Here is a 27,774-nt window from a genome sequence, read left to right as displayed (position 1 = left end):
TCAGCTCACTGCAAGCTCCGCCTCCCGGGTTTAGACCATTCTCCTGCCTCAGCCTCCCGAGTAGCTGGGACTACAGGCGCCCGCCACCTCGCCCGGCTAGTTTTTTGTATTTTTTAGTAGAGACGGGGTTTCACCGTGTTAGCCAGGATGGTCTCGATCTCCTGACCTCGTGATCCGCCCGTCTCGGCCTCCCAAAGTGCTGGGATTACAGGCTTGAGCCACCGCGCCCGGCCACGTCTATTTTTTTTTTAAATGTTATAAGTAATACTGAAATACCTTTTCCTTGTAAAAAGTCAAAATAGTGCAGTTGATCAGGTTGCTATTGTCCGCCTCCTGCCAGCCCCCTTCCCAGAGAAAGCCTCTGTTCTGTTTGGTGTGTGACCCTCCAGATTAGAAAGGATTGCTGGCCGAGCCTGGTGGCTCATGCCTATAATCCTAGCACTTTGGAAAGCTGAGGTGGGCAGATCACCAGAGGTCAGGAGTTCGAGACCAGGCTGGCCAACATGGAGAAACCCTGTCTCTACTGAAAATACAAAAAAAAATTAGCTGGGCGTGGTGGCGGGCACCTATTATTCCTGCTACTCAGGAGGCTGGAGAATCACTTGAACCCAGGAGGCGGAGGTTGCAGTGAGCCGAGATTGCGGCACTGCACTTCAGCCTGGGTGGCAAGAGTGAAACTCTGTCTCAAAAAATAAAAAATATAAAAATAAAATAAGAGATTGCTGTATAAAATGTAAGTACTGTCCTGAATGCTCCTTATGGAGGAGAGTATTCTATATTCTTTTGACGTTTCAAGAATTATGGACTCATTTTATTTCTCCTGATTTTTATTTATTTTTATTTATTTATTTTGAGATGGAGTCTCCCTCTGTCACCCAGGCTGGAGTGCAGTGGCATGATCTCAGCTCACTGCAAGCTCCACCTCCCAGGTTCACGCCATTCTCCTGCCTCAGCCTCCCGAGTAGCTGGGACTACAGGCACCTGCCACCATGCCCTGCTAATTTTTTGTATTTTTAGTAGAGACGGGGTTTCACTGTGTTAGGATGGTCTTGATCTCCTGACCTTGTAATCCGCCCGCCTCAGCAAATCCCAGCACTTTGGGAGACCAAGGCAGGCAGATCACCTGAGGTCAGGAGTTTGAGACCACCAGCCTAGCCAACATGGTGAAACCCTGTCTCTACTAAAAATACAAAAAAACTAGCTGGGCATGGTGGCGGGCACCTGTAATGCCAGCTACTTGGGAGGCTGAGGCAGGAGAATTGCTTGAACCCGGGAGATGGAGGTTGCAGTGAGCGGAAATCATGCCACTGCACTCCTGGCTGGGTGACAGTGCGAGACTCCATCTCAAAAAAAAAAAAAAAAAAAAAAAAAAAAAAAATTGGTGTGGTGGCGGCCACCTGTAATCCTAGCTACTTGGGAGGCTGAGGCAGGAGAATTGCTTGAATCCCAGGGGGGCAGAGGTTGCAGTGAGCTGAGATCACGCCACTTCACTCCAGCCTGGGCGAAAGAGCAAAACTCTGTCTCAACAAAATTTTTTTTTTTTTCATTCTTTATCATTGAAGAGTTGCTTTTATGTTGTCCTTTTTGTGTCTTGTAGGATCATTAAATAAGGTAGACAATCTCAGGAAAACAGGTTTTGGAGAAAGATAGTTGAAAACATAATGTCATACATTATATATATATAAATTTAAACTATATATAGAAATACATAAGCTATATTATATATACTTAAACTATATATATATTTAAAACTATTTTTAAGTATATATGTATATATAAGTATGTATAGACACATCATTTATATGCATATATAAACTTGGTAGAAGGGTAAGGTAGTGTAGGTATATACTTATATAGAGAGAGTTTAAATTATATATATGGAAAATATAAAAGAAATAATATATTCCATCACTTCAAAAAAAAAAAAAGGTCACCTTTGGATATAGTCTGTTTGAAGTAGCAGTTGAAAAGCCTGGTAACATGTCCATCAGGGAGTTAGAAACACAAGAAACACACAAGCCTGAGGCTTAGGGAGAGGCCCAGGCTAGGGATACTGATATGAGCATCAGTAGCATATGGGTGGGAGTTAAAGACTTAGATTTTGGCCAGGCGCGGTGGCTCATGCCTATAATCCCAGCACTTTGGGAGGCCGAGGCACAGTGGATCACTTGAGTCCAGGAGTCTGAGACCAGCCTGGCCAACATGGCGAAACCCCGTCTCTACTAAAAACACAAAAATTAACTGGGCGTGGTGGCGGGTGCCTGTAATCCCAGCTACTTGGGAGGCTGAAGCATGAGGATACCTTGAACCCGGGAGGTGGAGATTGTAGTGAGCCGAGATCGTGCCACTGGACTCCCGTCTGGGTGACAGAGCGGAGACTCTGTCTGAAAGAAAAAAAAAAAAAAAAAGAATTAGATTTCAATGAAATTGCCCTGGAGTGAGAAGAGGAGAGAGTTAAAGACTACTCCATGACTCATCAACCTTGAAGAGCTATGCAGAGGAAGAGAAGGCCCAAAAGGGGAGGAGAGTACCTAGAAAGCTTCTAGAATAGGGGTAGGGTAGAATCCTGTAAGCCGAAGAAAGGGTTTGAAGATGTAGAGTAGTCACCAGTTTCAGGGTGCAACCAGGATACCAGATGTCCATTGGGGTCTAGCAACTGGGAGGCCATTGGTGGCCTTGGGAAGAAAGGTTTTAGGTGTATTGAGTAGTAAAGGGAGGAGGAGATAAAAATTGAGAAAGCAAACAGAGTCTTTTTGACTTTGTGCTTAAATGTGTATGCTCCTCAGCTTGTGGTGGGGTTGCATCTGATAAACCTATCATAAGTTGAAAATATCATTAAGTCAGAAATGCATTTAACACACCTAACCTACCAAACATCATAATTTAGCCTACCCTCCCTTAAATGTACTCAGAACACTTCCAGTAGCCCACAGTTGGGCAGAACCATCTAACACAAAGCCTATTTTATAATAAACTATTGAATGTTTCATGTACATTATTGAATACTGTACTGAAAGTGAAAAGCAGAATGGTTACATGGGTACTCAAAGTGCGATTTCTACGGAATGCGTATCGCTTCTGCACCATCGTAAGGTTGAACCATTTGTAAGTCGGAGACCATTTGTATAACATACATATAGGAAAGTAAACGGGTCATAAGTGAATTTTTACAAACTAAACATACTAGCACTCTAGAAGCTCTTCTCATGGCCCTTCTAGTCACTCCCCGGCTTGCTAAGGGTATCCACTATTCTGCCTTCTAACCATAGTCTACTTTTAAAATAATTTGTCAATGGAGGTTGGTAGAAGGGTAAGGTAGTAGTTAGAGAGGGAATTAGGGGTGGAAGGTATTTGTTGTGTTTTGTTTAGATGGGAGAGATTTTCTTGAATGTAAATAAATGTCATAATTTCTCTAGTGGGTGACCAGTCACTCTGTTTCTTTTTATGTTTAGGACAGTTTTCATTTTATACTTTCAAATGTTTTTAAAAGTATGTTTGAGTACTTACACAAACTTAAGTTGAATAACTGTTCTTTAAGCATATGTTTGTGGAATAGTGGTTTTCAAAACTTTGCTTATCTTGGGAATAGATTCTTGGGCTCCTCTTAGATTCGCTGAGTCAGACACTCTGGGGGAAGGTGTTAGAGTCTATGCTTTTAAAAAACTCCCCAGGTGGGCCGGGCGCGGTGGCTCACGCCTATAATCCCAGCACTTTGGGAGGCCGAGGTGGGTGGATCACGAGGTCAGGAGATCAAAACCATCCTGGCTAACACGGTGAAAACCGGTCTCTACTAAAAATAGAAAACATTAGCCGGGCGTGGTGACGGGCGCCTGTAGTCCCAGCTACTGGGGAGGCTGAGGCAGGAGAATGGCAGGAACCCAAGAGGTGGAGCTTGCAGTGAGCCGAGATCGTGCCACTGCACTCCAGCCTGGGCGAGAGAGTGAGACTCCGTCTCAAAGAAAAAAAAAAATCCCCAGGTAATTCTGAAACCTCTTGTGTACACAGGCCTGCAAAGGCCTTCTATCATGAAGCTGGCATATATTATAAATGGAAGTTTAATAAGATAATAGTTCTGTAATTGTGGGAGAAAAGAGTCACCCTTTTTTTAAATGGGAGAGACTATACACTAGATTCTCTATAGACTTGAAAAAGAAAACTAGTTGTTAGGGATTTGAGCCCCACCATTCATGAGAGTCTGAATAATTCTGAGGATGTCTTATTTAGCTTAAGGTTTTTATTTGTCTTTAAGGCAGTTTTACTGGAAAAATACAGGCCACCACACCCAGCCTATATTTTTTTTTTTACAGATCACAATGTGATCCCAGAGCTATGGAATCCTGGGCAGTGTACTTTTATTTGCAAAGCAAGAAACAGTTTAGCCTTCTAGGTACCCATTATGATTTGTTTGTTAACAACCTCACCAGATTCATGTCTTGGTAATCTGTGTCTAAGAATCTACCTTTAAAGCTGAGGGAGCTGACTGATAAACTCAATCTTTTTCTTTCTTTTTTTTTTTTTTGAGGCAGAGTCTTGCTCTGTCACTCAGGCTGGAATGCAGTGATGCGATTATAGCTCACTGCATCCTTGACCTCCTGGGCTCAAGTAATGCTCCCACCTCAGCCTCCCAAGTAGCTGAGACCATACGCATGCCCTACCACACCCAGCTAATTTTTTTTTTTTTTTTTTTTTTTTTGTAGAGATGGAGTCTTGTTATGTTGCCCAGGCTGGTCTCAAACTCCTGGCCTCAAGTGATCCTCCCACCTCAGCCTCCTAATAAAGTCAATCTTAAGCCTGAATCTTTTTTTTTTTTTCTTTCCTGAGATGAAGTCTCACTCTGTTGCCCAAGCTGGAGTGCAGTAGTGTGATTTTGGCTCACTGCAACCTACACCTCCTGGGTTCAAGTGATTCTCTTGCCTCAGCCTCCCGAATAGCTAGGACTACAGGCACATGCCACCATGCCCAGCTAATTTTTGTATTTTTAGTAGAGATGGGGTTTCACTATGTTGGCCAGGCTGGTCTTGAACTCCTGACCTTGTGAACCACCCGCCTCAGCCTCCCAAAGTGCTGGGATTACAGGTGTGAGCCACCGTGCTGGGCCCTGAATCTTTTTTTGAATGTTAATTTATTTTTTAAATTGTGGCCTGACTCTCTGTTTACATTCATAAGCTTCCTGGAAGCTCTGTAAGAGCAGGGACCATGTCTGCTTATATGTTGTATCTGTTTAGCACCATGCCTGACATGTTGTGGGTGTGCAGTAAATATTTGTTTTAGAAATAAAACCCTGGTTGACCTCTTCTAATTGTTACATATGACCTCGCTTGCCTGACCAGATTTGTTTTGCCGACATCAGTCCTTGGCAAGCTTCAGTGGAGAGAGAGTAAGAACCAAATAAATGTCTTTAAGATAATGACAGCCTACCCCTTTACATTTCTTGTTAGCGCCTCATCTAACCCAGCACCAATCCTGGTAGCTCTGTTTCCATTGACAAGCACCTTGCGGGCTGTGTGAAACAAAAGTTTTGAGACGCAGAGAGTCCAAGGTCCAAGATAGAGTGTACCGTGATACTTTGCTGGGGAGTAGGATCAGACCAGAAAGAAAGGAGAGTTAGCCACAAGAGTGAGAAAACTCAATGACACTCCCTCTGAGGTTTGCAGAGCTAAAGGCCACCAGTTTACCTTTAAGCCAAATTTTCATTTTCTCTGTAACTATGGGTCTTACAGCTTCAAAACCTCAGAGAAGCCAACACGTTAGAGCCCTTACTTTGAGACTCCCAACTAGCTGAATTCCAAGAAAGGCATTTAGTAACTGAAGGGTACACTCCTGAGGGGCTGGATCTAAAGAAATGCCACCTTTGATCTAGCCTATAACGTAGCACTAATTGGAGATTCAGCTCTTAACAGAGCTTGCTTGACTTTGAGCAAGCCTAACTCATATAATGCAAAGTAGACCATATCTAATCAGTTCTTGGCAGGTGCATATGTACTCATTTTCTGAGCCAAGTCTTCTGCCCTGACCAGGGAGTGTACCTGGCAACAGGCTTCTCAAGGACCGTCACTTGGGACAGGGAGTGCTCAGGGCATGGGTACTTGCAGTTTAGAGATTCCAGCCCTGCATCAGAAAAAGTCTGGGGGAGGCCGGGCACGGTGGCTCACGCCTGTAATCCCAGTACTTTGGGAGGCCGAGGCAGACGGATCACGAGGTCAAGAGATTGAGACCATCCTGGCCAACATGGTGAAACCCCGTCTCTGCTAAAAATACAAAGATTAGCCGCGTGTGGTGGTGCGCGCCTGTGGTCCCAGCTACTTGGGAGGCTGAGGCAGGATAATGGCTTGAACCCGGGAGGCGGAGGTTGCAGTGAGCCAAGATCACGCCACTGCACTCCAGCCTGGCAACAGAGGGAGACTCCGCCTCAAAAAAAAAAAAAAAAAAAAAAAAAGGGAAAAAGAAAAAGTCTGGGGGAGATTTCACTTCTTGGGAGGTATATTCAGTCCCATCATACCATAATGGGTCAGGACTCCTCATGGAGAGAAGAATACCTTTGTGTTCATGTCTTAGAAAGCAACCCATCCAGAGTGTGAACAGGAGGAAAGTTGATAAAGCTAGAGATTTTTTTTATTATGTCCCAGACCCTGAAAGTTGATTATGTTTCTTCAAAGAACTGAATTGTTCTTCCTTGGGGAGACAAAATATTGAAGAAGGTTCTTCATCTCCTCTTTGTGCCCTTACACTGTCCTGGGGTGATCTCTACGCATCTTAGCCTTTCCCTTCTTAAATCCTGATTTTGAATAGGTTGGCCTGAATACTCAATATGAGCCCTAACAAATTATGATAACCACCTGGCAGGCACACAGTGTCGAAGATGGCCGTTTGTGATGACATCGTCTGGCCAGCTTCCTTTTTACTGTTAGAGGGAAAGGTGGTGAGCATGCTGAGGCAGGGTAGGGTCATCTCACACCAGGAGGAGCCCCCTTTGATGCCAGAAAGGAAGATGAATCAGCCAAGATGTTGAGTGCATCACCTTCAACCTTGTCTGCCTGGGGACCTTTTACCAAGGCTCCTCCCATGGGTTTCCATCACACAGATCTATACCAGTTCCTTACCATGGTCAGGTGTGTGGCTGGCTCCTTCTTAGGAATGAGCTTGGCATGGATTAGGTATGCTAGAGCTGATGGATTTTTTTAAAAGTCTGATTTACATAGAGTGAAATACATAGATTTTTAAGTTGTACAATCTTAGTTGTACAATTTGAGCTTTGACAAATGTATACACCTTGAATAACCCACACCCCAATCAAGATACAGATTATTTCATCCCAGAAAGTTCACTTGTGCCCCTTCTCAGTAAGTCCACTTCCAACTCCCACCTCCCCTGCCTAGTAGTGATTGTTCTGGTTTCTTTCACTATGTTTGAAGCCATGGGTTTTAAAACATACAGATTTTCTTCAAGTCTGGATGGTGAGAGATGTCAGAAAGTAATACTTACTCAAGTAAATCAGAGGTTCTCAGTGGGAGAGTTGCTCCCCAGGAGACATTTGGCAGTGTCTGGAGATGTTTTTGACTCTTGTGACTGGGAGGAGGTGCTACTGGCATCTAGTGGGTAGAGACTAGGGATGCTGCCAAACTTCCTGCAGTGCACAGGACAGCCCCACGACGAAGAAGGACCCAGCCCAAATGTCAGTAGTGCTGAGTTTGAGAAATCCTCGAGTAAATCATGTGTTCTCTGCAACCTAGGAATTATGGCCCTGGGGAGTGTTCATTTGTAGGTCTCCCAGGTCTCCTGGGGTGAGGTTTGCTTTTTCTTTGTTTTGTTTGCTTGTCTGTTGAGAGCCTGCTGGAAGCTGAGAAGGCCACTGCAGGAGCCAGCTTTCTTTGGTGCTACCATCCTTGTGGCCACAATTCTTGCTGCGGGATGGGTATCAGGGTGGGCTTAGGGAGGAAAACTAATAGGAGAAGAGGAAGAAGAAAACAGTTTAGGCAGTAAAGGGAGGCAGGCCTAGAATAATATTAAAACTAGAAAAACAAGTAAGATAAGAGGGAAAGGTAAAGTAGAAATTAATAATTAAGAATCCAATAAAATGTTAAAGTAAATGAGCTGAGATTTAAAAATCAAAGATAGGCTGAGCATGTTGGCTCACACCTGTAATCCCAGCACTTTGGGAGGCCAAGGCGGGAGGATTGCTTGAGCTCAGGAGTTCGAGACCAGCTTGAGTAACATGATGAGACCCTGTCTGTACTATATATATAGTAATATATAGAGAGAGTGTAATATATATATAGTTACATGTATAGTTATATACATATATATATATAGAGAGAGAAATATATATAATATATATGTATATATTTGCCCATGCTGGAGTGCAGTGGCGCAATCTCAGCTCACTGCAACCCCCGCCTCCCAGTTTCAAGCAATTCTCCTGCCTCAGCCTCCCGAGTAGCTGGGATTATAGGCGTCTGCCACCATGCCTGGCTAATTTTTGTATTTTTAGTAGAGACTGGGTTTCATCATGTTGGCCAGGCTGGTCTCGAACTCCGACCTCAGGTAATCCGCGCACCTTGGCCTCCTAAAGTGCTGGGATGACAGGCGTGAGCCACCGCATCCAGCCTTACTGTGCTTTGTGAGAAATAAATGCACCCCTGAAGTGCTGAGGAAGTCCAGACCCAAAAAACATGTTCTCATGGACTTAAAATTTCAGGTCAACTTTTTCTTAATTTCCAAAATACAACAGTTTCTAAGTTTGTCTACTTTCGCTTTACAAGTAAAATAAAAGATACATAGATAGATGACTAGACTCTAGCTGTCTCTCTGTCTCTGGAACATGTCCAAAACCAACTCATCATTTTTCCCTCAGACTTGCCCCTCTTTTTCTACTTCCTCTCTCAGGAATGCTGTGTCACCACCCAACTAGAAAAACTCATCAGAAACTCCAAGGTCACTTAAAATCTACTCTTTTCCTGATTTTCAAGAATACAATACGTTGTTATTAACTGTAGTCACCACGTTGTACAACAGATCTCTTGAACTACTCGTCCTGTCTAACTGAAACTTTGTACTTTTGACCCGTATCTCCCCAACTCCCCCCAGCCCCTGCCCCTGGTAGCTACCACTGTGCTGTCTACTTCCATTAGTTCAACATTTTTAGATTCCACAAAAATTGTGAGGTAATGCATATGTTAATTAGCTCAATTTAGCCATTCCACATGTATACATATTTCAAAACAGCATGTTGTACACAATAAATATATACAATTCTTGTCAGTTTAAAAATTAATTTAAAAATAAATGAAAAATGAAAAAGAAACCAAGGTCATTGTCACTCCTCCTTTCCCCTTGGTCACTAAGTCCTGCTAATTCTGCCTATTAAACTATCTCAATTCTACTTTCCCCTCTTTCTCATCTCCTGTGCAGTCTTTCCTTGGGCCCTCATTTCTTTCCTGCATTGTTTTAGCAGCACCATAACTGGTCATCTGGCCCTTTAATGACTTAAACCACCACACTGAGAAATGTGTCTTTCTTTTTTTTTTTTTTTTTTTTTTTTTTTTTTTTTTTTTTTTTGTTGAGACAGAGTCTCGCTTTGTCGCCCAGACTGGAGTGCAGTGGCCGGATCTCAGCTCACTGCAAGCTCCGCCTCCCGGGTTCACGCCATTCTCCTGCCTCAGTCTCCCGAGTAGCTGGGACTACAGACGCCCGCCACCTCGCCCGGCTAGGTTTTTGTATTTTTTAGTAGAGACGGGGTTTCACCGTGTTAGCCAGGATGGTCTCGATCTCCTGACCTTGTGATCCGCCCGTCTCGGCCTCCCAAAGTCTTTCTAAACAGCAAACTCGATTCTATATTGTATCCTTATTTGAGATCTTTTGGTATTTATTACCGAGGACTTTCATGTGAGCCACACGAGTCACATTGTGATCTGGCTACAACCAGCTTCTCTGAGTCTCTGTCACTCTGTCCCCTCCCACAAAACTCCAACTCCCTATGTTTCTCCCATGCTGTTTCCTAGCTTCATGGCTTCACACATGCTGATTCCTCTGTCTGTAATGTCCTATGCTTGTTTTGTCTTTCTGTAGAACTGCCTAAGAGCAGGGATAATTCATGCTTTTGAAACGAGGAAATTTCCCTTGTCCCTCTTACAGGGTATGTGATGGGGGTGTGGCTCACTTCTTAGGTGCCCCACTGCCGAAAACCCCTAGAGGAAGCAGGCAGACGGGCAGGTTGTGGGGAGTGTGGGCTCCAACCCCATGGTAGCATCTAGGGGTGGATGTTTACAGCTTCTGAAGCCCCAGTGGGCATGTGTTACCATGTGCTCTTTTAGTTTTGCTGTCAGTAGGCAGCTTGTGTTCATCAGCTCAATTAGACCCTCTGCCTTATCGCAAGAACAGAGGGCTTTCTGTATCCTGGGGTTCTTGCCTGAGTATACCAGAAAAATAGGATCACACGTGGGCTTGGAGAATGAGTGCAAGGTTTTATTGAATGGTGGGAGTAGCACTCAGCAGATGGAAACAGAGCCAGAAGGGATATGGAGTGGGAAGGTGGTTTTCCCCTGGAGTCAGACCGCTTAGCAGCCGGGCTCTCCTCCGACCGCCCTCAGCCAAACTCTGCGTTGTCCTGCCATTCTGCTGTTGGTGGCCTGCCGGCGTCTGTCAGTGTGTTCTTCTGCTGGTGTGTTCTTCCTCGCCTCTGCTTCTCTTGACGTCCAGCTGCTTGTGTGCTCTTCTGCCGGTGTGTTCCTCTCGACGTCCAGCCACTTGTGTGCCTGCGCGCTAGGGTCTCGGGGTTTTTATAGGCACAAGATTGGGGGTGTGGTAGGCCAGGGTAGTCTTGGGAAATGCAGCATTTGGGCACAAAAACAGAAATGCCTGTCCTCACCTAGGTCTGTGGGCACAGGCCCGGGGTGGAGCCCTAGCCAGGGACCATGCCCTTCTCTACCCAGCATTTCCCTGCCTGCCCCTCCCCTATCACTTTTATTTTATTTATTTATTTTTTTGAGACAGAGTCTCGCTCTGTCGCCCAGGCTGGAGTGCAGTGGCAGTATCTTGGCTCACTGCAATCCCCACCTCCCGGGTTCAAGCGATTCTTGTGCCTCAGCCTCCCTTATTTTATTTTTTAATTCGTCCCAGGCCAAGTGCAGTGGCTCATGCCTATAATCTCAGCACTTTGGGAGGCCAAGGTGGGTGGATCATTTGAATCCAGGAGTTTGAGACCAGCCTGGGCAACATGGCAAAACCCTGTCTCTACAAAAAAATACAAACATAAGCTGGGCATGGTGGTGCACTCCTGTAGTCCCAGCTACTCAGGAGACTGAGATAGGAGGTGTGCTTGAACCTGGGATGGGGAGGTTGCAGTGAGCAGGCATCCTGCCGCTGCACTCTAGCCTAGGCGACAGTGTAAGACCCTGTGTAAAAAAAAAAAAAAAAAAAAGTTTGTCCATTTTTTTACATCTATCGAGTTCTTCCTACCAGAATGGAAGCCCTTTCAGGGTGAGGATATGTCTTACTCCATATTCCTATTTCTGTGGCTGTACCTAACACACAAGGCATGCTCAATAATTGTTTATTTCCTGCTCAAATGAGACAAAGGAAATGGATGGAGGAGAGGTGAAAAATAAATGAGTGATTGATTTCTGTCTAACTATTTGGGCATGATTTAGTATCTTGGAAATCATATTACTGAGATTTGCAGTGCCTATAATGTGAAAGACGAGGCTGTTCTGTAATGCAAAGCGTAATACCAGCTAAAATATAACAAAGATGTCTGTTGAAATGTATGCCTGCAAATTCCCATATTTCAGAAGCAAATAAAGAGCTGAAAGCCATTAAGAAAAAAAAGAGTGGTTATTACTTTAACTGGTTTAAAAATAATTGATACATCTTGAAGTATTAAGTATGCAGCTTGAGGTCTTAATTTCAAGGCAGTTTTGCTATAGATTTCTTTTGCTTCTGCAATACGTGTTAGCCAGCTACATTTGTTCGTGTGGTTTGTGCCCATCACAGTTATTAGGCAGAACCAGCAGCACCAGGATACAACCTAAGGAGAGCAATATCCCTCCTAGAAAACTGCCACGACCTTCACAGGAGGGGTCCGAATTTTTTTTTTTTTTTTTTTTTTTTTTTTGAGATGGAGTCTGGCACTGTCACCCAGGCTGGAGTGCAGTGGCACAATCTCGGTTCACTGCAACCTCCGCCTCCCAGGTTCAAGTGATTCTCCTGCCTCAGCCTTCTGAGTAGCTGGGATTATGGGCACCTGCCACCATGCCCCGCTAAATTTTTTTTCTTTTTTTTTTTTTTTTTTTGTATTTTTAGTAGAGACGGGATTTCACTATGTTGGTCAGGCTGGTCTCGAACGCTTGACCTGGTGATCCACCTGCCTCTGCCTTCCAAAGTGCTGGGATTACAGGCGTGAGCAGATTTTTTATATTTACAGTTTAAATTAATAAACCCAAAGCTTTCCCCTCCTCTCAGCCCATCTTTTTTTTTTTTTTTTTTTTTTTTTGGAGCAGTTATTTTGTGTGTGTGAAACAGAGTCTCACTCTGTTGCCCAGGCTGTAGTGTAGTGGCATAATCATGGCTTACTGCAGCCTCAAACTCAAGAGTTCTCCCACCTCAGTCTCCTGAGTAGCTGGGACTACAGGCACATACCACCATGCCTGGCTGATTTTTAAAAAATATATTTTGTAGGCCAGATGCAGTGGCTCACGCCTATAATCCCAGCACTTTGGGAGGCCGAGGCGGGCGGATTACCCGAGGTCGGGAGTTTAAGACCAGCCTGGCCAACATGGCGAAACCCCATCTCTACTAAAAATACAAAAATTAGCCGGGTGTGGTGGCAGACGCCTGTAATCCCAGCTACTTGGGAGGCTAAGGTAGGAGAATCGCTTGAACCTGGGAGGTGGAGGTTGCAGTGAGCTGAGATCACGCCACTACAGCCCAGCCTGGGCAACAGAGCAAGACTCCATCTCGAAAACATAAAAATAAATTAAAATAAAGCACAGTAAGCTTTTCAGGGTGTGGAGTGGCTGAGGTTATAAATATGCTCACGTTCTTCACATTCGGTTTGTAAGATAGAAGGTTTAAGATTGCTTCTGCATTTCAGGTAATTCAGAGGTCCGTGGGGCCAGCCAGCCTGAGCTTGCTCACCTTCAAAGTCTATGCAGCACCAAAAAAGGACTCACCTCCCAAAAATTCCGTGAAGGTTGATGAGGTAACATGTTGTTCATGTTGTGATATATTTTGAGTGTCTGATTTAGTTACTGTAGGATAATTTTTTTCAAATTGTATATCAGGAAGATGTGACTGTTTAAAAGACATTAATTTATTTATTTATTTAGAGACAGAGTTTCGCTCTTGTTGCCCAGGCTGGAGTGTAATGGTGCGATCTCAGCTCACTGCAACCTCCTTCTCCTGGGTTCAAGCCATTTTCCTGCCTCAGCCTCCCAAGTAGCTGGGATTACAGGCATGTGCCACCACGCCTGGCTAATTTTGTATTTTTAGTAGAGACGAGGTTTCACCATGTTGGCCAGGCTAGTCTCAAACTTCCGACCTCAGGTGATCCACCCGCCTCAGCCTCCCAAAGTTCTGGGATTACAAGCGTGAGCCACCGTGCCCAGCCGGAAGACATTTAAACGGAGAAAATATATTTCCTTATAGTTTGTTTAATTTGTGGGAAATTATTAAACTATGGCTTTTTCAACAGGTAAACTTTAATGATACTTAGCTAAGGGCACAATTAAGGAATACTTGATAAATGTTTACTGGGGAATCCACTGTGTCCAGATAGGTTATAAGCACAACTCACTTTTCTAAGTGGTCTCTCTGATTCTTGGCTTATCTTGATTCTTATCAAGCCAAGAAGATACTCACATTTTTTCTTCTCTAAGAAATTAGAGATCTGGATCCTTTCTGTTTCTTGGCTGGAGGAGACGCTCATAAGTATATACTTAATAAATACTAAATTTAAAAAAACAAGAAATCTTCTCTCTACTGTTTACATTCCTTTTTGGTCTGTACTTCCCACTAACTATTTTGGATATTCAGTTTCTGTTGCCTTTGAATAAAGTGAGGTAAGGATCTACCTTCAGTCCTGGGTAGGGTTACTTGATTGGTGTTTACATAAAGCTAATTAGCTTATCTTTTGCCCTTTACTCTCTTCTCAGGCCTTGGCACAGTGGCATTTTTTGAGGGTGAAGAAGGCAGCCAGCCGTGGCTGTGAGAAGTTCTCTGGGTGGGGAACAAACCTGCTCTCCTGCTTTGATTAACATCAGACCAATCATTTGAACTGAATGACATGCCCTTTGGTTACTCTCAAGCTTTTTTAACCCCTTTACCCACCCTTTAGAGTAATAAAATCCTTTTTCCAAACTCAATCTAAGGTGGAATACCAAATACCAGTATATAAAATGGATAAAGAGGAGCTGCTTTGTTTGCAGTCAGTGGGTGGGGAGAAGGTAGGACACCTCATAGCCCTGCCCTTTTGGCCTTGGCCTTGTTGATTAAGGAAATAAGGTGCAGAGATGGTTCGAGGTAAAGTTCAGGTTGCTCGTAACCCTTAAGAGTCACTGGAATTCATGAAGTGTTATTATTACTATTTTTGAGATGGAGTCTCACTCTCGCCCAGGCTGGAGTGCAGTGGCAAGATCTTGGCTTACCGCTCCCTCCACTTCCCAGGTTCAAGCGATTATCCTGCCTCAGCCTCTCGAGTAGCTGGGTTTACAGGCGCCTACCGCAACACCTGGCTAAGTTTTGTATTTTTAGTAGAGATGGGGTTTCGGCATGTTGGCCAGGCTGGTCTCGAACTCCTGACCTTAAGTGATCCGCCTGCCTTGGCTTCTCAAAGTGCTGGGATTACAAGCGTGAACCACCACACCCGACCACAGAGTCACTGTAATTCATGAATTATTAGAAATATTATATTAAATACTTACAAATTTGGTAAATTTATCCTGTAGAAAATACGTCTTTTAAATATTTGTTTTGTTTTAATGTGTGCAGCTTTCACTCTATTCAGTTCCCGAGGGTCAATCGAAGTATGTGGAGGAGGCAAGGAGCCAGCTTGAAGAAAGCATCTCACAGCTCCGACACTATTGCGAGCCATACACAACCTGGTGTCAGGTACAACTGTTCTGAAAATGGAGTGAACGCATTTCTGTTTAGAGTCAATAGAGAAAAGTCTGTACTGGCTGCATGTTTTTGGAAAAAGGCATGATAAAGGGCCCTGAGATGGCTGACAGAGGCTGGGAAGGGTAGTGGGTGGGGGTCTGGGGGAAAGGGGGATGGCTACTGGGTGCAAAAAAAAAATAGCAAGAATGAATAAAATCTACTATTTGATAGCACAACAGGGTGACTACAGTCAATAATTTAATTGTACATTTTAAAATAACTTAAAGAGTGTAATTGGATTGTTTGTAACACTAAGGATAAATGCTTGAGGGGATGAATTCCCCATTTTCCATATTGTGCTTATTTCACATTGCATGCCTGTGTCAACACGTCTCATGTACCCCATAAATGTGTGTACCTACTGCCTACCCACAAAAAAAATTTTAAATAACAGGCTCCAAGTTAAAAGTGCCTGACTTACAGATGTTCTTCAGTGCCATCTGAGGAGGGGGTGTAGAGATGCTCTAGCTTCCTGGTGACAGCTGTTGCCACAGCTGCAGAGAGAATTTCCCTCTCCCTGGGCAGTGCGTAACACCTTGACTAGAGAGCAGAGGGGCTAGGAGCTACCTTGTTGCTTGCAGTTATGAAAACATTGTTGTCTACCAGGGGAGGCTTGTGGCCTGGAACTCTAAACAAAGGAAAAAGATGCAGTGTAAACACTTACATAAAAATTGTGAAGTTTTTCTCCCCCAGTATACAAATCAGTGCCACTTAAACCAGGAGTGGATATGGCATTTTGAATGCCATAATAGGAGGGTAGATACTAAAATAGGGTAGAATTCCATACTAGATTACTGAATTGTTTGTCCTAGTGACCAAAGAACTACATATACAGATGGGTGTCTGTCCCTGCCTGGGTTTTAGGTCAGGCATTTGTCATTACGTAAATGAAAAGTATTTATGTGATTTTTAACATAAGTAACCAACGTTTACAATCTATAGAATGCTTTTGTAGGCTTTGATACATATATTTGCTATACTTGATCCTGATTTTGAAAATTGAGGACAAATTTAATAAAAACTAATAGATGTAGATGTGTGGGAAATTGTCTAGATTTACCTTGCTTGAGATTTATAAATTTAGTCTTTTTGGTTTTTTGTTTTTTGTTTTTTGTTTTTTTTTTTTTTGAGACGGAGTCTCGCTCTGTCACCTGAGCTGGAGTGCAGTGGCCGGATCTCAGCTCACTGCAAGCTCCGCCTCCCGGGTTTACGCCATTCTCCTGCCTCAGCCTCCCGAGTAGCTGGGACTACAGGCGCCCGCCACCTTGCCCGGCTAGTTTTTTGTATTTTTTAGTAGAGACGGGGTTTCACCGTGTTAGCCAGGATGGTCTCGATCTCCTGACCTCGTGATCCGCCCGTCTCGGCCTCCCAAAGTGCTGGGATTACAGGCTTGAGCCACCACGCCCGGCCTGGTTTTTGTTTTTTTATTTTGTTTGTTTTTTGAGACGGATTCTCGCTCTGTTGCCCAGGCTGGAGTGCAGTAGTGTGCTCTCGGCTCACTGCAACCTCCACCTCCCGGGTTCAAGCAATTCTCCCACCTCAGCCTCCCGAGTAGCTGGGATTATAGGCACGAGCCACCATGCCTGGCTAATTTTTGTATTTTTAGTAGAGATGGGGTTTCGCCATGTTGGCCAGGCTGATCTTGAACTCCTGACCTCAAGTGATCTGCCCACCTTGGCCTCCTCAAGTGCTGGGATTACAGGTGTGAGCCACCATGCCTGGCCTAAATTCAATTTTCATCCAGAGCTTGTTTAAAAATTTTTAATTTCCTTTGCCTATGCTGCTGTTGAACTTTTGTTCACCAATTTAGAAAGACAATAGTAAGCATGGACTCTATCAACAATATAAATTAGGCCGTTATACTTAAGTATCATAACCATATTATTGAGTTAAGTAATACCTAAAGACTTTATACATAATGTGTTGTAAAATGACTAGACTTTATTCTCTTGTTCTAAAAGATTTTTAAACTTCTGGTAGTTAAGATATAGTCAGCAAATTTGTGTGGATATTTTTGTATCATGTAGGCATGACTACTGTTATTTGTAGTCTGTCTTTTTTTTTTTTTTTGGCAATAAAAGTACTTTGTACCTTTTAGCCTAAGGTTGCTTTTTGTTTTTTACCTTTTCTTCCATGCGTGATACTCAGTGCAGCAAAATAGCTCTCTGGATGATAGATTAGTTATCTACATGTTTATTTCCACTACTACTAAATATAAAAACTTTCTTGTAATTATAATAGCTTTTTTAATTATAATGGTTTTATTTTCCTGGGTAGAACAAAGTCTTCATGAATAGGAATATTTCTAATTCCTGGTTCCTTTTTCAGACCAGGAATTTCTGGCCCTTTTCTTGAAGAACCAATTTAAGTTTGTTTTTGTTTTTTTTTTTTTTTTTTTTGGGACGGAGTCTCGCTCTGTCGCCAGACTGGAGTGCAGTGGCGCAGTCTCAGCTCACTGCAACCTCCACCTCCCGGGTTCAAGTGATTCTCCTGCCTCAGCCTGCCAAGTAGCTGGGACTACAGGCATGTGCCACTACACCCAGCTAATTTTTGTATTTTTAGTAGAGACGGGATTTCACCATGTTGGCCAGGATGGTCTTGATCTCTTGACCTTGTGATCCACCCACCTCGGCCTCCCAAAGTGCTGAGATTACAGGCATGACCCACTGTGCCCAGCCTTAAATTTTTTTTAATAGTAAAAATATTAAGCTATCAAAAGAAGTGGGCAATCATTCTAGATATTGTTCTGAAGGTTTCGTTTCTTTTCCTTTCCTTTCCTTTCCTTTCTTTTCTTTTCCTTTCCTTTCCTTTCTTTTCTTTTTTCTTTTTTTTTTTTTAGTAGAGACAAGGTTTCACCGTGTTGCCCAGGCTGATCTCGAACTCCTGGGCTCAAGAGATCTGCCCACCTCAGCCTCTCAAGTAGCTCGGACTACAGACACATACCACCATGCCCAGCTAATATTTTTATTTTTTTGTAGAGATGGGGTCTCTGCTGTTGCCCAGGCTGGTCTCAAATTCCTGACCTCACGAGATACTCCTGCCTTAGCCTCCCAAAGTACTGGGATTACAGGTGTGAAATAATGGATTCTAATGAAGTGATACTCAGTTCTTTAGATCTTCTGCCTAATTCGGCAGTTATTGTTTCAGGTCATTTAAAAGAATGAGGATAGCTTGTCCTGACTTGAACTGAAGCACACAAAACAAATCCTTTTCTAGGCGGGGCGCAGTGGTTCACGCCTATAATCCCAGCACTTTGGGAGGCTGAGGCAGGCGGATCACCTGAGGTCAGGAGTTGGAGACCAGCCTGGCCAACATAGTGCAACTCTGTCTCTACCAAAAATACGAAAATTAGCTGGGTGTGGTGGTGGGCGCCTGTAATCGCAGCTACTCAGGAGGCTGAGGCAGGACAATCACTTGAACCCAGGAGGCGGAGGTTGCAGTGAGCAGAGATTGCGCCACTGCACTCCAGCCTGGGCGACAAGAGCGAAACTCTATCTCAAAAAAAAAAAAAATTAATAAAAATAAAAATAAAAAAATCCTTTTCCAAATGGCAACTAGTTTTGATACCTTCTGATACCCATGTATTTCTTCTTGTCTTCACTGTAGACTTCTTGAAGGTGGGTACCTTCTAGCGGTCCCCTTGTTTTCTTTAGGATCATGTGATGTTCATGTACAAAGCCTTTTTTTCTTTTTTTTTTTGGAGACAGAGTCTCGCTCTGTCACCCAGGCTGGAGTGCAGTGGCACCATCTCGGCTCACTGCAACCTCCGCTTCCTGGATTCAAGTGACTCTCCTGTTTCAGCCTCCTGAGTAGCTAGGACTAGAGGCGCGTGCCACCACACCCGGCTAATTTTTGTATTTTTAGTAGAGACAGGGTTTCACCATGTTTGTCAGGCTGGTCTCCAACTCCTGACCTCAGGTGATCTGCCCAACTTGGCTTCCCAAAGTGCTGGGATTACTGGAGGGGAGCCATCATTCCTGGCCACAAAGCCTTTTTATTGTTTTTAAGAGAATGTTGACACCTCATTTGCTTTGGGCTACAGGCTTCTTTGTCTCATTAAAGCTGGTCATTCTTGCTTCAAATGGGCAGTTTCCAGATGTAGGCTCTAATTAATGGCAGATCAGGAAGTAGTTAATATGAAAGACAGATTTAATCTCATGGAGAAAAGCTTGCCAGTTAAGTATCAAGGAGATTGGTTTTTAGTCTGTTTTTTCCATTTTAATGGAAGAGTGAAACGGCTGGATTGTTGAAACCACTCTGCTTGGAATCTGCTTCCTGTGGCAGTAATAAGCCATTCTGCTGAGTTATTTGCAGTGAAGGGAAGATTATAATAGGAAAAACAAACAAAAAGACCCAGATAGACAGTGTATCCCTTTGTTCAAAAAGTGTTAATAACATGATAATTTATTCAGTAAAGACAAGTATATTTATTCTGTTAACTTTCTAATCAGCAGATCCTGTGAATAGTTTCATTCAGTTTCTTTTTACCTTTTTAGGAAACGTACTCCCAAACTAAGCCCAAGATGCAAAATTTGGTTCAATGGGGGTTAGGTAAGTTGATTTTAAATTAGGCATAATCAGCTACTTCATTAACATTGAACTCTTTAATCGGAGTTCCATGAATGAGCTCCAAGAAATCTGTGGATTCCTTAAAAGTATATGCAGAATTTCAGAGCTATGTGGATTTTTCTGGGAAGAGGAACTGTTGTTTTCATCAGATTTCAGGCAACTAGTGTCCCCAAATAGTCAGGTAAGTCTCTTCCAGATCGTTAGGATTCTTGGGCTAGCAAGTACAGATACACTGCTTAAAAAAAAAAAAAGAATCTCATTTCCAGGTGCAGTGTAATACACCATACTAATTCATCAATAGATTTTCTGAATCGGAATAGTTCATTTGCATTGCAATTACATGCTCTAGAAGTTTTGAAGCAGGAAGGAGCTGAGCTGGTACTCCTGTGAAAGGTCTTATTGCATAATTGATAGTGTTCTTACATTTTTTTTTTCATTTGGTTTTATTTTCCTTGATTGTTTTTCAGTTGTGGGCCACTTATCACATATACTCACAAACTGGATTCACAGTCCATGTTCTGACTAATGTTCATCAAAGACTGGTGAATTAGTAAAGCTGCCGATCGTATTTCATTCCCCTTATTTGGTATCTCGGAAACAAAATCTTGTTTTTACAAGGGTTTGTTTCCATGATAGAACAAAATAAACATGAATACAGTTTATTTCTTTGCTAAGATCATCATAGTGTATTGATGTCCTGATATTTCTGAGACTGTCAGATAAATTTATCATTAGAAGACAGACATAGTAATAGCTGCCTACTGGTTCTTTTTTTTTTTTTTTGAGACAAAATCTCACTGCCACTCCGGCTAGAGTGCAGTGACACAATCTCAGCTCACTAATACCTTTGTCTCTCAGGTTCAAGCGATTCTCTCACCTCAGCTTCCCGAGTAGCTGGGATTACAAGCGTGCACCCCATGTCCAGCTAATTTTTGTATTTTTAGTAGAGACAGGGTTTCACCTTGTTAGCCGGGCTGGTCTCAAATTCCTGACCTCAAGTGATCTGCCCACCTTGGCCCAAAGTATTGGGATTATAGGTGTGAGCCACTGTACCCGGCCCCCTACTGGTTCTTTAAATTATTAAGGCATGTTAATAAGTAACATCTTAATTTTATTAATTTCATAAACACTTATTTAAGACTTAAATGTCAGGTACTCTTCTAAGTGCTTTAAAAATTCCAGTTTATTGGGGGAGGAGTAAGGATGGTTAATGAGTACAAAAATATAGTTAGAATGAATAATACTTAGTATTTGATAGCACAGTAGGGTGACTGCAGTCAACAAGACTTTATTGTACATTTTATTTTTTATTATTTTATTATTTTTTATTTCTATGAGACAGATTCTCACTCTGTTGCCCAGGCTGGAGTGCAGTGGCACTGTCTTGGCTCACTGCAACCTCCGCCTCCCAGGTTCAAGCAATTCTGTCTCAGCCTCCCGAATAGCTAGCACTACAGGCGCACACCACCACGCCCAGCCTATTTTTTGTATTTTTAGTAGAGACGGGTTTCACCATATTGGTCAGGCTGGTATCGAACTCCTGACCTCAGGCGATCCACCCACCTCGGCCTCCCAAAGTGCTGGGATTACAGGTGTGAGCCGCCGTGCCTGGCTTATTGTACATTTTATTTAACTAAAAAAGCTATACTCTTTTAGTTATTGTAAATAAACTAAAAGAGTAGAATTGGGATGCTTGTAACACAAAGAAAAATGATAAATACTTGAGGTAAAGGATACCTCATTTACCCTGATGTGATTATTATGCATTGTATGGCTGAACCAAAATACCTCCTTTACTCCGTAAATATATATACCTACTATGTACCCACAAAAATTTGAAATATATATATATATTAATTTAATCCTCATAACAACCTGACAGATACCTTATTATCTTCATTTTTATCTGAGGAAACTAGGGAACTCCTGATATAGTCTTTTATCTGTACGTGTGTGGCTGAGAGGTCTCTTGTTTAAATTTTTCTGAGACAGGAACTTACTCTGTCATCTAGGCTGGAATGCAGTGATATGATCATAGCTCACTGCAGCCTCGACTTCCTGGGCTCAAGCAATCCTCCCAGCTCATCCTCCCGAATAACTAGGATTACAGGCATGTGCCATCACACCCAGCTAATTTTTTCCATTTTTTTGTAGAGACAGGGTCTCACTTTGTTGCCCAGACTCTGTGCAGTCTTAAAACATATCTTCTTTCCCCTTTCTTTGTGATTTACCCACTTTGGCCCAGCTCACCACAGCCATCTGGGTGTCCCTCTGTCAACTGCTCTGTGTACACATCTAGAATTGAGCAACACTGGGCTAGTAGGCAAAAATAAAGGGAAGTAAAAAATTGCCTCAAATGACCCAGACTAGAGGATGGAAAGTAAAAACTAGGCTAAAGGCAAAATAAGTAACAGGCCAGACAGTAATTAATGCAAACATAATACAAGTCCTATAGTCGTATTTAAAATGATCACATTTCCCAAAGAACCCAGGAAAAGGAAAACTGGCATGTATCTGGTATTACTTAGGGGACAGAATTACTGAATTTTCCAGTTTATTACTTCAGTTCTGCATATATTTTCTAAGTCACCATTCTGCCAGACCTTGAAAATTGAGATTGGTTAAGACAGTGGTCACAACCACTGAGATGCATGTAACACATTATTCAGTACTAGTGCAAATACAGAGATAATCACAGACCGTTATTGAAGGTTCAGAGGAAGGAAATTAGTTTAATCGAAATTGAGGAGGTGGGAGCAGTCAGGGAAGGATTTCTGAAGTGAATCTTGAAGGAACAGTGTTAGCCACACCAAAAGGTGGGGATGGGACTGCTGGAAGCAGGCATTGCGCACTGGTCACAGCATGATCAGGCTTAGAGGTGTGAGTTGGTATTGGATGTTTGAGGAACCCTAAGCAGATACGGAGTGCTGAAGATGAGATTGAGAAGGAGACAAGGGCTTTGTTTAAGTCATGACCTAGCTAAAAATCATTTGTTAATTCATCCAGTATTTATCAACTCCTGGCAGTGTGATTTTTTTTTTTTTTTTTTTTTTTTTTTTGAGACGGAGTCTTGCTCTGTTGCTCAGGCTGGAGTGCAATGGCATGATCTCGGCTCACTGCAACCTCTGCCTCCCAGGTTCAAGTGATTCTCCTGCCCCAGCCTCCTGGGTAGCTGGGATTACAGGCACACGCTCCTACGCCTGGCTAATTTTTGTATTTTCTGTAGAGACGGGGTTTCACCATGTTAGTCAGGCTGGTCTCGAACTCCTGACTTTGTGATCTACCCTCACCAGCCTCCCAAAGTGCTGGGATTACAGGCGTGAGCCACCACGCCTGGCCTGTTTTTGTTTGGAGACAGGGTCTCAGTCACCTAGGCTGTAGTGTAGTGGCATGATCATAGCTCACTGTAGCCTTGACCTCCTGGACTGAAGCAATCCTCCCACCTCAGCCTCCCAAGTAGCTGGGACCACAGACATGCATCACCACCCCTGGCTAATTTTTTTAAAACTTTTTGGAGAGACAGGGTTTTGCCATGTTGCCCAGGCTGTTCTTGAACTCCTGGACTCAAGCAGTCCTCCTACCTTGGCCTCCCAAAGTGCTGGGATTACGGGTGTGAACCACCACACCCGGCCATCATTCTTAATAAATATCTATTGAATGAACATCCGTTATTACCACTGAAGGAAGATAACACAGGAGTATAAGCAATCCATCATTATGGAGCTTACATTCTCCTTGGGGAGACACCAGATACACACCTGAATAATTAAACACAGGGTACTATAGGATTAGGTACCAAGTGATGGTACAAAGAATAGATATGATGGGACTTTAGAGGAGGGAGAGAGGTATGGACTGATGAGCTTAGGAAAGGCTTTTGTGTAGAGGTAGGACTCAAGCTGGCTTTTATGAGGTGGGATTGGCTCAGTGGAAAGGAGAGGAGGCATTATGTGAATGAAGTCAGAAGGCATGTTCAGGCATGATGAATAGGTTCACATGTTGTACTTATTTTTATTGATTCTATCACCATTAGCGGTGGTCAACAGTGGCTATTTCCTGAGTGAACTTACAAGTTTCCTTTATTATCCAAATTTATTCTGTTCTTGAGTTTGAATAATGAGTTCAGATGGCAAAGGATACTTATTTTTCTGAGTCTAAGGTATTTGATTTCTTTTTTTTTTCTTTTGAGGAGTCTCACTCTGTCACCCAGGCTGGAGTGCAGTGGCATGATCTTGGCTCACTGCAGCCTCCACCTCTCGGGTTCAAGTAATTCTCCTGCCTCAGCCTCCTGAGTAGCTGGGATTACAGGCATGTGCTACCACGCCCAGCTAATTTTTTTGTATTTTTAGTAGAGATGGGGTTTTACCATGTTGGTCAGGCTGGTCTCGAACTCCTGACCTTGTGATCCTCCCCCCTCGGCCTCCCAAAGTGCTGGGATTACAGGAGTGAGCCACCGCGCCTGGCCTTTTTTTTTTTTTTTTTTTTTTTTTTTTTAAGAGGCTGTGTCTTGCTCTGTGGCTCAGGCTGTCAGGCTGGAGTACAGTGGTGCGGACCTAGCTCACTGCAGCCTTGAACTCCTGGACTCAAGTGATTCTTCTGCCTTACCCTTGAAAAGTGTTGAACTTATAGGGATGAGCCACCACTCACAGCTTGTTTTTGGTTCCTGAGTTTCAGAGAGCAAGTAGCAAAGCTTCAGATAGCAATAGATCTATCCAAAGATTTATCCAAATCTATTCTGTTTTTGTGTTTACATAACAAGAATTTGAATAGCATAGGATCCCTGTGTTTGTATTCCTCCCTGTGCAAATTGCTGATTCAGATCTGTTGCTTTCAGGAATATGAAAGTAATTTAACATTACTTCATTGTCAGTAAGTTATTGGACCAAAGGTAGTTGAAAATTGGACACTTGCAGGCAGGCGCAGTGGCTCACACCTGTAATCCCAGCACTTTGGGAAGCTGAGGCGGGTGGGTCACCTGAGGTCAGGAGTTCGAGACCAGCCTAGCCAACATGGTGAAAGCACATCTCTACTAAAAATACAAAAGTTAGCCGGGTGAGGTGGTGGGCGCCTGGAATCCCAGCTACTCGAGGCTGAGGCAGGAGAATCGCTTGAACTCGGGAGGCAGAGGTTGCTGTGAGCTGAGATCATACCATTGCACTCCAGCCTGGGCAACAAGAGCAAAACTGCATCTCAAAAAAAAAAAAAAAGAAAAGAAAATTGGACACTTGTTATGTGAATAGTAAATCTTGTTTATATGTTACATAAAAAGAATATGTTGAAAAGAAGTACAGTAGCAGAATGCAGAGAATATGTGATTTGAAAAGCCCTTGATATTGTATATACATATTATATACTGTATAAGACTTTTTGTTTTGTTTTTTAATGAGAAATTTATGGAACTGCTTCCTGGTCTAATTCTATTGTAGACAGCTATGATTATCTCCAAAATGCACCTCCTGGATTTTTTCCAAGACTTGGTGTTATTGGTTTTGCTGGCCTTATTGGACTCCTTTTGGCTAGAGGTAGGTGCAATTTTGTGGGTTTAACAGTCAGCTCATAAAGCAGAGATAGAATATATGTTTCATTCTTTCCCTTCATTTACCAGGTTTCAGAATAATGAGTTGGTTCCTAAATATGGCTTTCTTAATGTATAATTGATACAGTTATCATATTTGATTTTAAACATAAATAGAAATTGTATAATCTTGGTAAAAAAAAGAAGTTATCCTTTATAGGCACATTTACTTGATCAAATCTCTATTGTTCTTTGGTCCAGAAAGAGCAAAATTTTAAAGTCTTTCACACCTGAGAAACTGTTCCTAAACATTTCACTATTAAGATCAGGCTATATTAATCACAGTAAATACGGCAGTGATTTAATAGAGATTTTATTACCTTCTTGATTTGTCATGACTTCAGTCAGTGATGACAAAAACTTTAAAAATGCTTAAAATTAAATGCTAACAAATGCCAACTTAAAAGTATTACTATACTGCTAAATTATAAAATATCTATAGGAAATAAAGGCTGATAAAATACTTTGCTATGATGAGATGAGTTTGTTATGAACTACTTGAAGTTTCACTGGTTGGAAACTTAATGTTTATGATATAAAATTCTGACGTTACCATCGTTCCTAATGAAGAAAGTTTATGAACCCTGTAATCAGACCGCAGTAAAAGAACCATAGAGACTAGTTTGGTCCCTGTATTAGTTTGTTTTGCATTGCTCTAAAGGAATATCTGAGGCTGGGTAATTATAAAGAGGTGCTGGGCATGGCGACTCACGCCTGTAATTCCAGCACTTTGGGAGGCCGAGGCAGGCGGATCACAAGGTCAGGAGATCGAGACCATCCTGGCTAACACGGTGAAACCCCGTCTCTACTAAAAATACAAAAAAATTAGCCAGGCGTGGTGGCGGGCGCCTGTAGTCCCAGCTACTTGGGATGCTGAGGCAGGAGAATGGCGTGAACCTGGGGGGCGGGGCTTTCAGTGAGCTGAGATCGAGCCACTGCACTCCAGCCTGGGTGACAGTGCGAGACTCCATCTCAAAAAAAAAAAAAAAAAGAAAAGCGGTTTATTTGGCTCACAGTTCTGTAAGCTGTACAAGAAGCATGGCATCAGCATCTATTTCTGTTGAGGGCTTCAGAAAGCTTCCAATCGTGGTGGAAGGCAAAGGGGGAGCAGGTGCGTCACATGGTGAGGGAGGGAGCTAGAGAGATGCCAGGCTCTTTTAAACAACCAGCCCTCATGTGAACTAACAGAGTGAGAAATTACTCATTACCACTGGGAGGGCACCAAGCCATTCATGTGGGATCCACCCCCATGACCCAAACACCTCCCAGCATGGGGATTCACATTTCAACATGAGATTTGGAGGATAGAATCATTAAAACTGTATCAGTCCTATTCCTCCAATTTAAAAAATCTTCCCTCTATATGCAATAGTTGTTACTTTAGTTTAGTTTAGTTTGAGATAGAATCTTGCTCTGTCGCCCAGGCTGGAGTGCAGTGGCACAATCTCAGCTCACTGCACGCTCCGCCTCCTGGATTCAAATGATTCTCCTGCCTCAACCTCCCAAGTAGCTGGGATTATAGATGTGCACCACCACGCCCAACTAATTTTTGTATTTTTAGTAGAGATGGGGTTTCATCGTGTTGGCCAGGCTGGTCTCCAACTCCTGACCTCAAGTGATTGGCTTGCCTCAATGTCCCAAAGTGCTGGGATTACAGGTGTGAGCTACCACGCCCAGCCTTATTTTATTTTTTTAAGTTGATTTCTTTTTTGAGACAGGGTCTCACTCTGTCACCCAGGCTGGAGTGCAGTGGTGTGATCATAGCTCACTGCAGCCTGGACCTCCTGGGCTCAAGTGATCCTCTCACCTCAGTCTTTCAAGTAGCTGGGATTACAGGCGCCTGCCACCATGCCCAGGTAATTTTTGTATTTTTAGTAGAGATGGGGTTTCACTATGTTGCCCAGGCTGGTCTTGAACTCCTGAACTCAAGCCATCCACCTCCCTTGGTGCCCCCCAAAGTGCTGGGATTATAGGCATGAGCTGCCGTGCCCTGCTAATGGCTGTTATTTTTTAATCTGGAGGGTAGACACTGCCCTGGTGGCGCTACCAGCTCACCTGTGAAAGCAACTCATGTCACAGTCTTCATGCCCTCCTCCCGTCTCATGCAGAATATGTCAGAATTAAATTTCCAGCTTATTTTTTGTAATAAACGTATGAACCAACATTTTCCCCTAAACTTCTTTCACCTCATTTCTTGCAAAGCTGTTCAAAAGAGCATTCGGTCTTATTTAGATAGTGTTTGAGATTGATGAACATCCCAAGGCCAGGGTGTTGGGATTTCAGCTATTGTTAGGGAGATAGGAATGTAGAAGTGAGTGAGAGGAGCTTCCCCCTCCCTCTCCGTGGTTAGAGCGTGGCCCTAGGGAAGTCTTCCAGGTCCAAAGAAAACTTTTTCTGTGCTGTGGGTACGTTCCTACAGTGCCGAGAGTTTGTCCCCGGCACACCCACTAGGGTGACCATCCTAAGGAGGATTGGAGACC

The 27,774-nt window shown here is 43.1% G+C and overlaps 2 protein-coding genes across 5 annotated transcripts in view; both read left to right on the top strand.

Annotated features, from left to right (window-relative positions):
* The window catches only part of ACOT9 (acyl-CoA thioesterase 9), a 397,499-nt gene that overhangs the window by 201,590 nt on the left and 168,135 nt on the right, over positions 1-27,774 (top strand). The gene's annotated exons all lie outside the window — the stretch shown is intronic.
* The window catches only part of APOO (apolipoprotein O), a 75,872-nt gene that overhangs the window by 14,674 nt on the left and 33,424 nt on the right, over positions 1-27,774 (top strand). For all 4 annotated transcript variants that reach the window (XM_050777382.1, XM_050777381.1, XM_050777380.1 and 1 more), the window contains exons 2-5: positions 13,088-13,195; positions 14,983-15,102; positions 19,647-19,701; positions 25,146-25,241. In XM_050777382.1, the coding sequence (XP_050633339.1) occupies positions 13,088-13,195; positions 14,983-15,102; positions 19,647-19,701; positions 25,146-25,241 (379 nt within the window). The remainder of the gene's footprint in view (positions 1-13,087; positions 13,196-14,982; positions 15,103-19,646; positions 19,702-25,145; positions 25,242-27,774) is intronic.

This window comes from Macaca thibetana, chromosome X, assembly GCF_024542745.1.
Source record: "Macaca thibetana thibetana isolate TM-01 chromosome X, ASM2454274v1, whole genome shotgun sequence".
Classification (NCBI taxonomy): Eukaryota; Metazoa; Chordata; class Mammalia; order Primates; family Cercopithecidae; genus Macaca; species Macaca thibetana.
The sequence above is the reverse complement of the archived record's forward strand: the minus strand, read 5'-3'. Positions and strand labels throughout refer to the sequence as shown.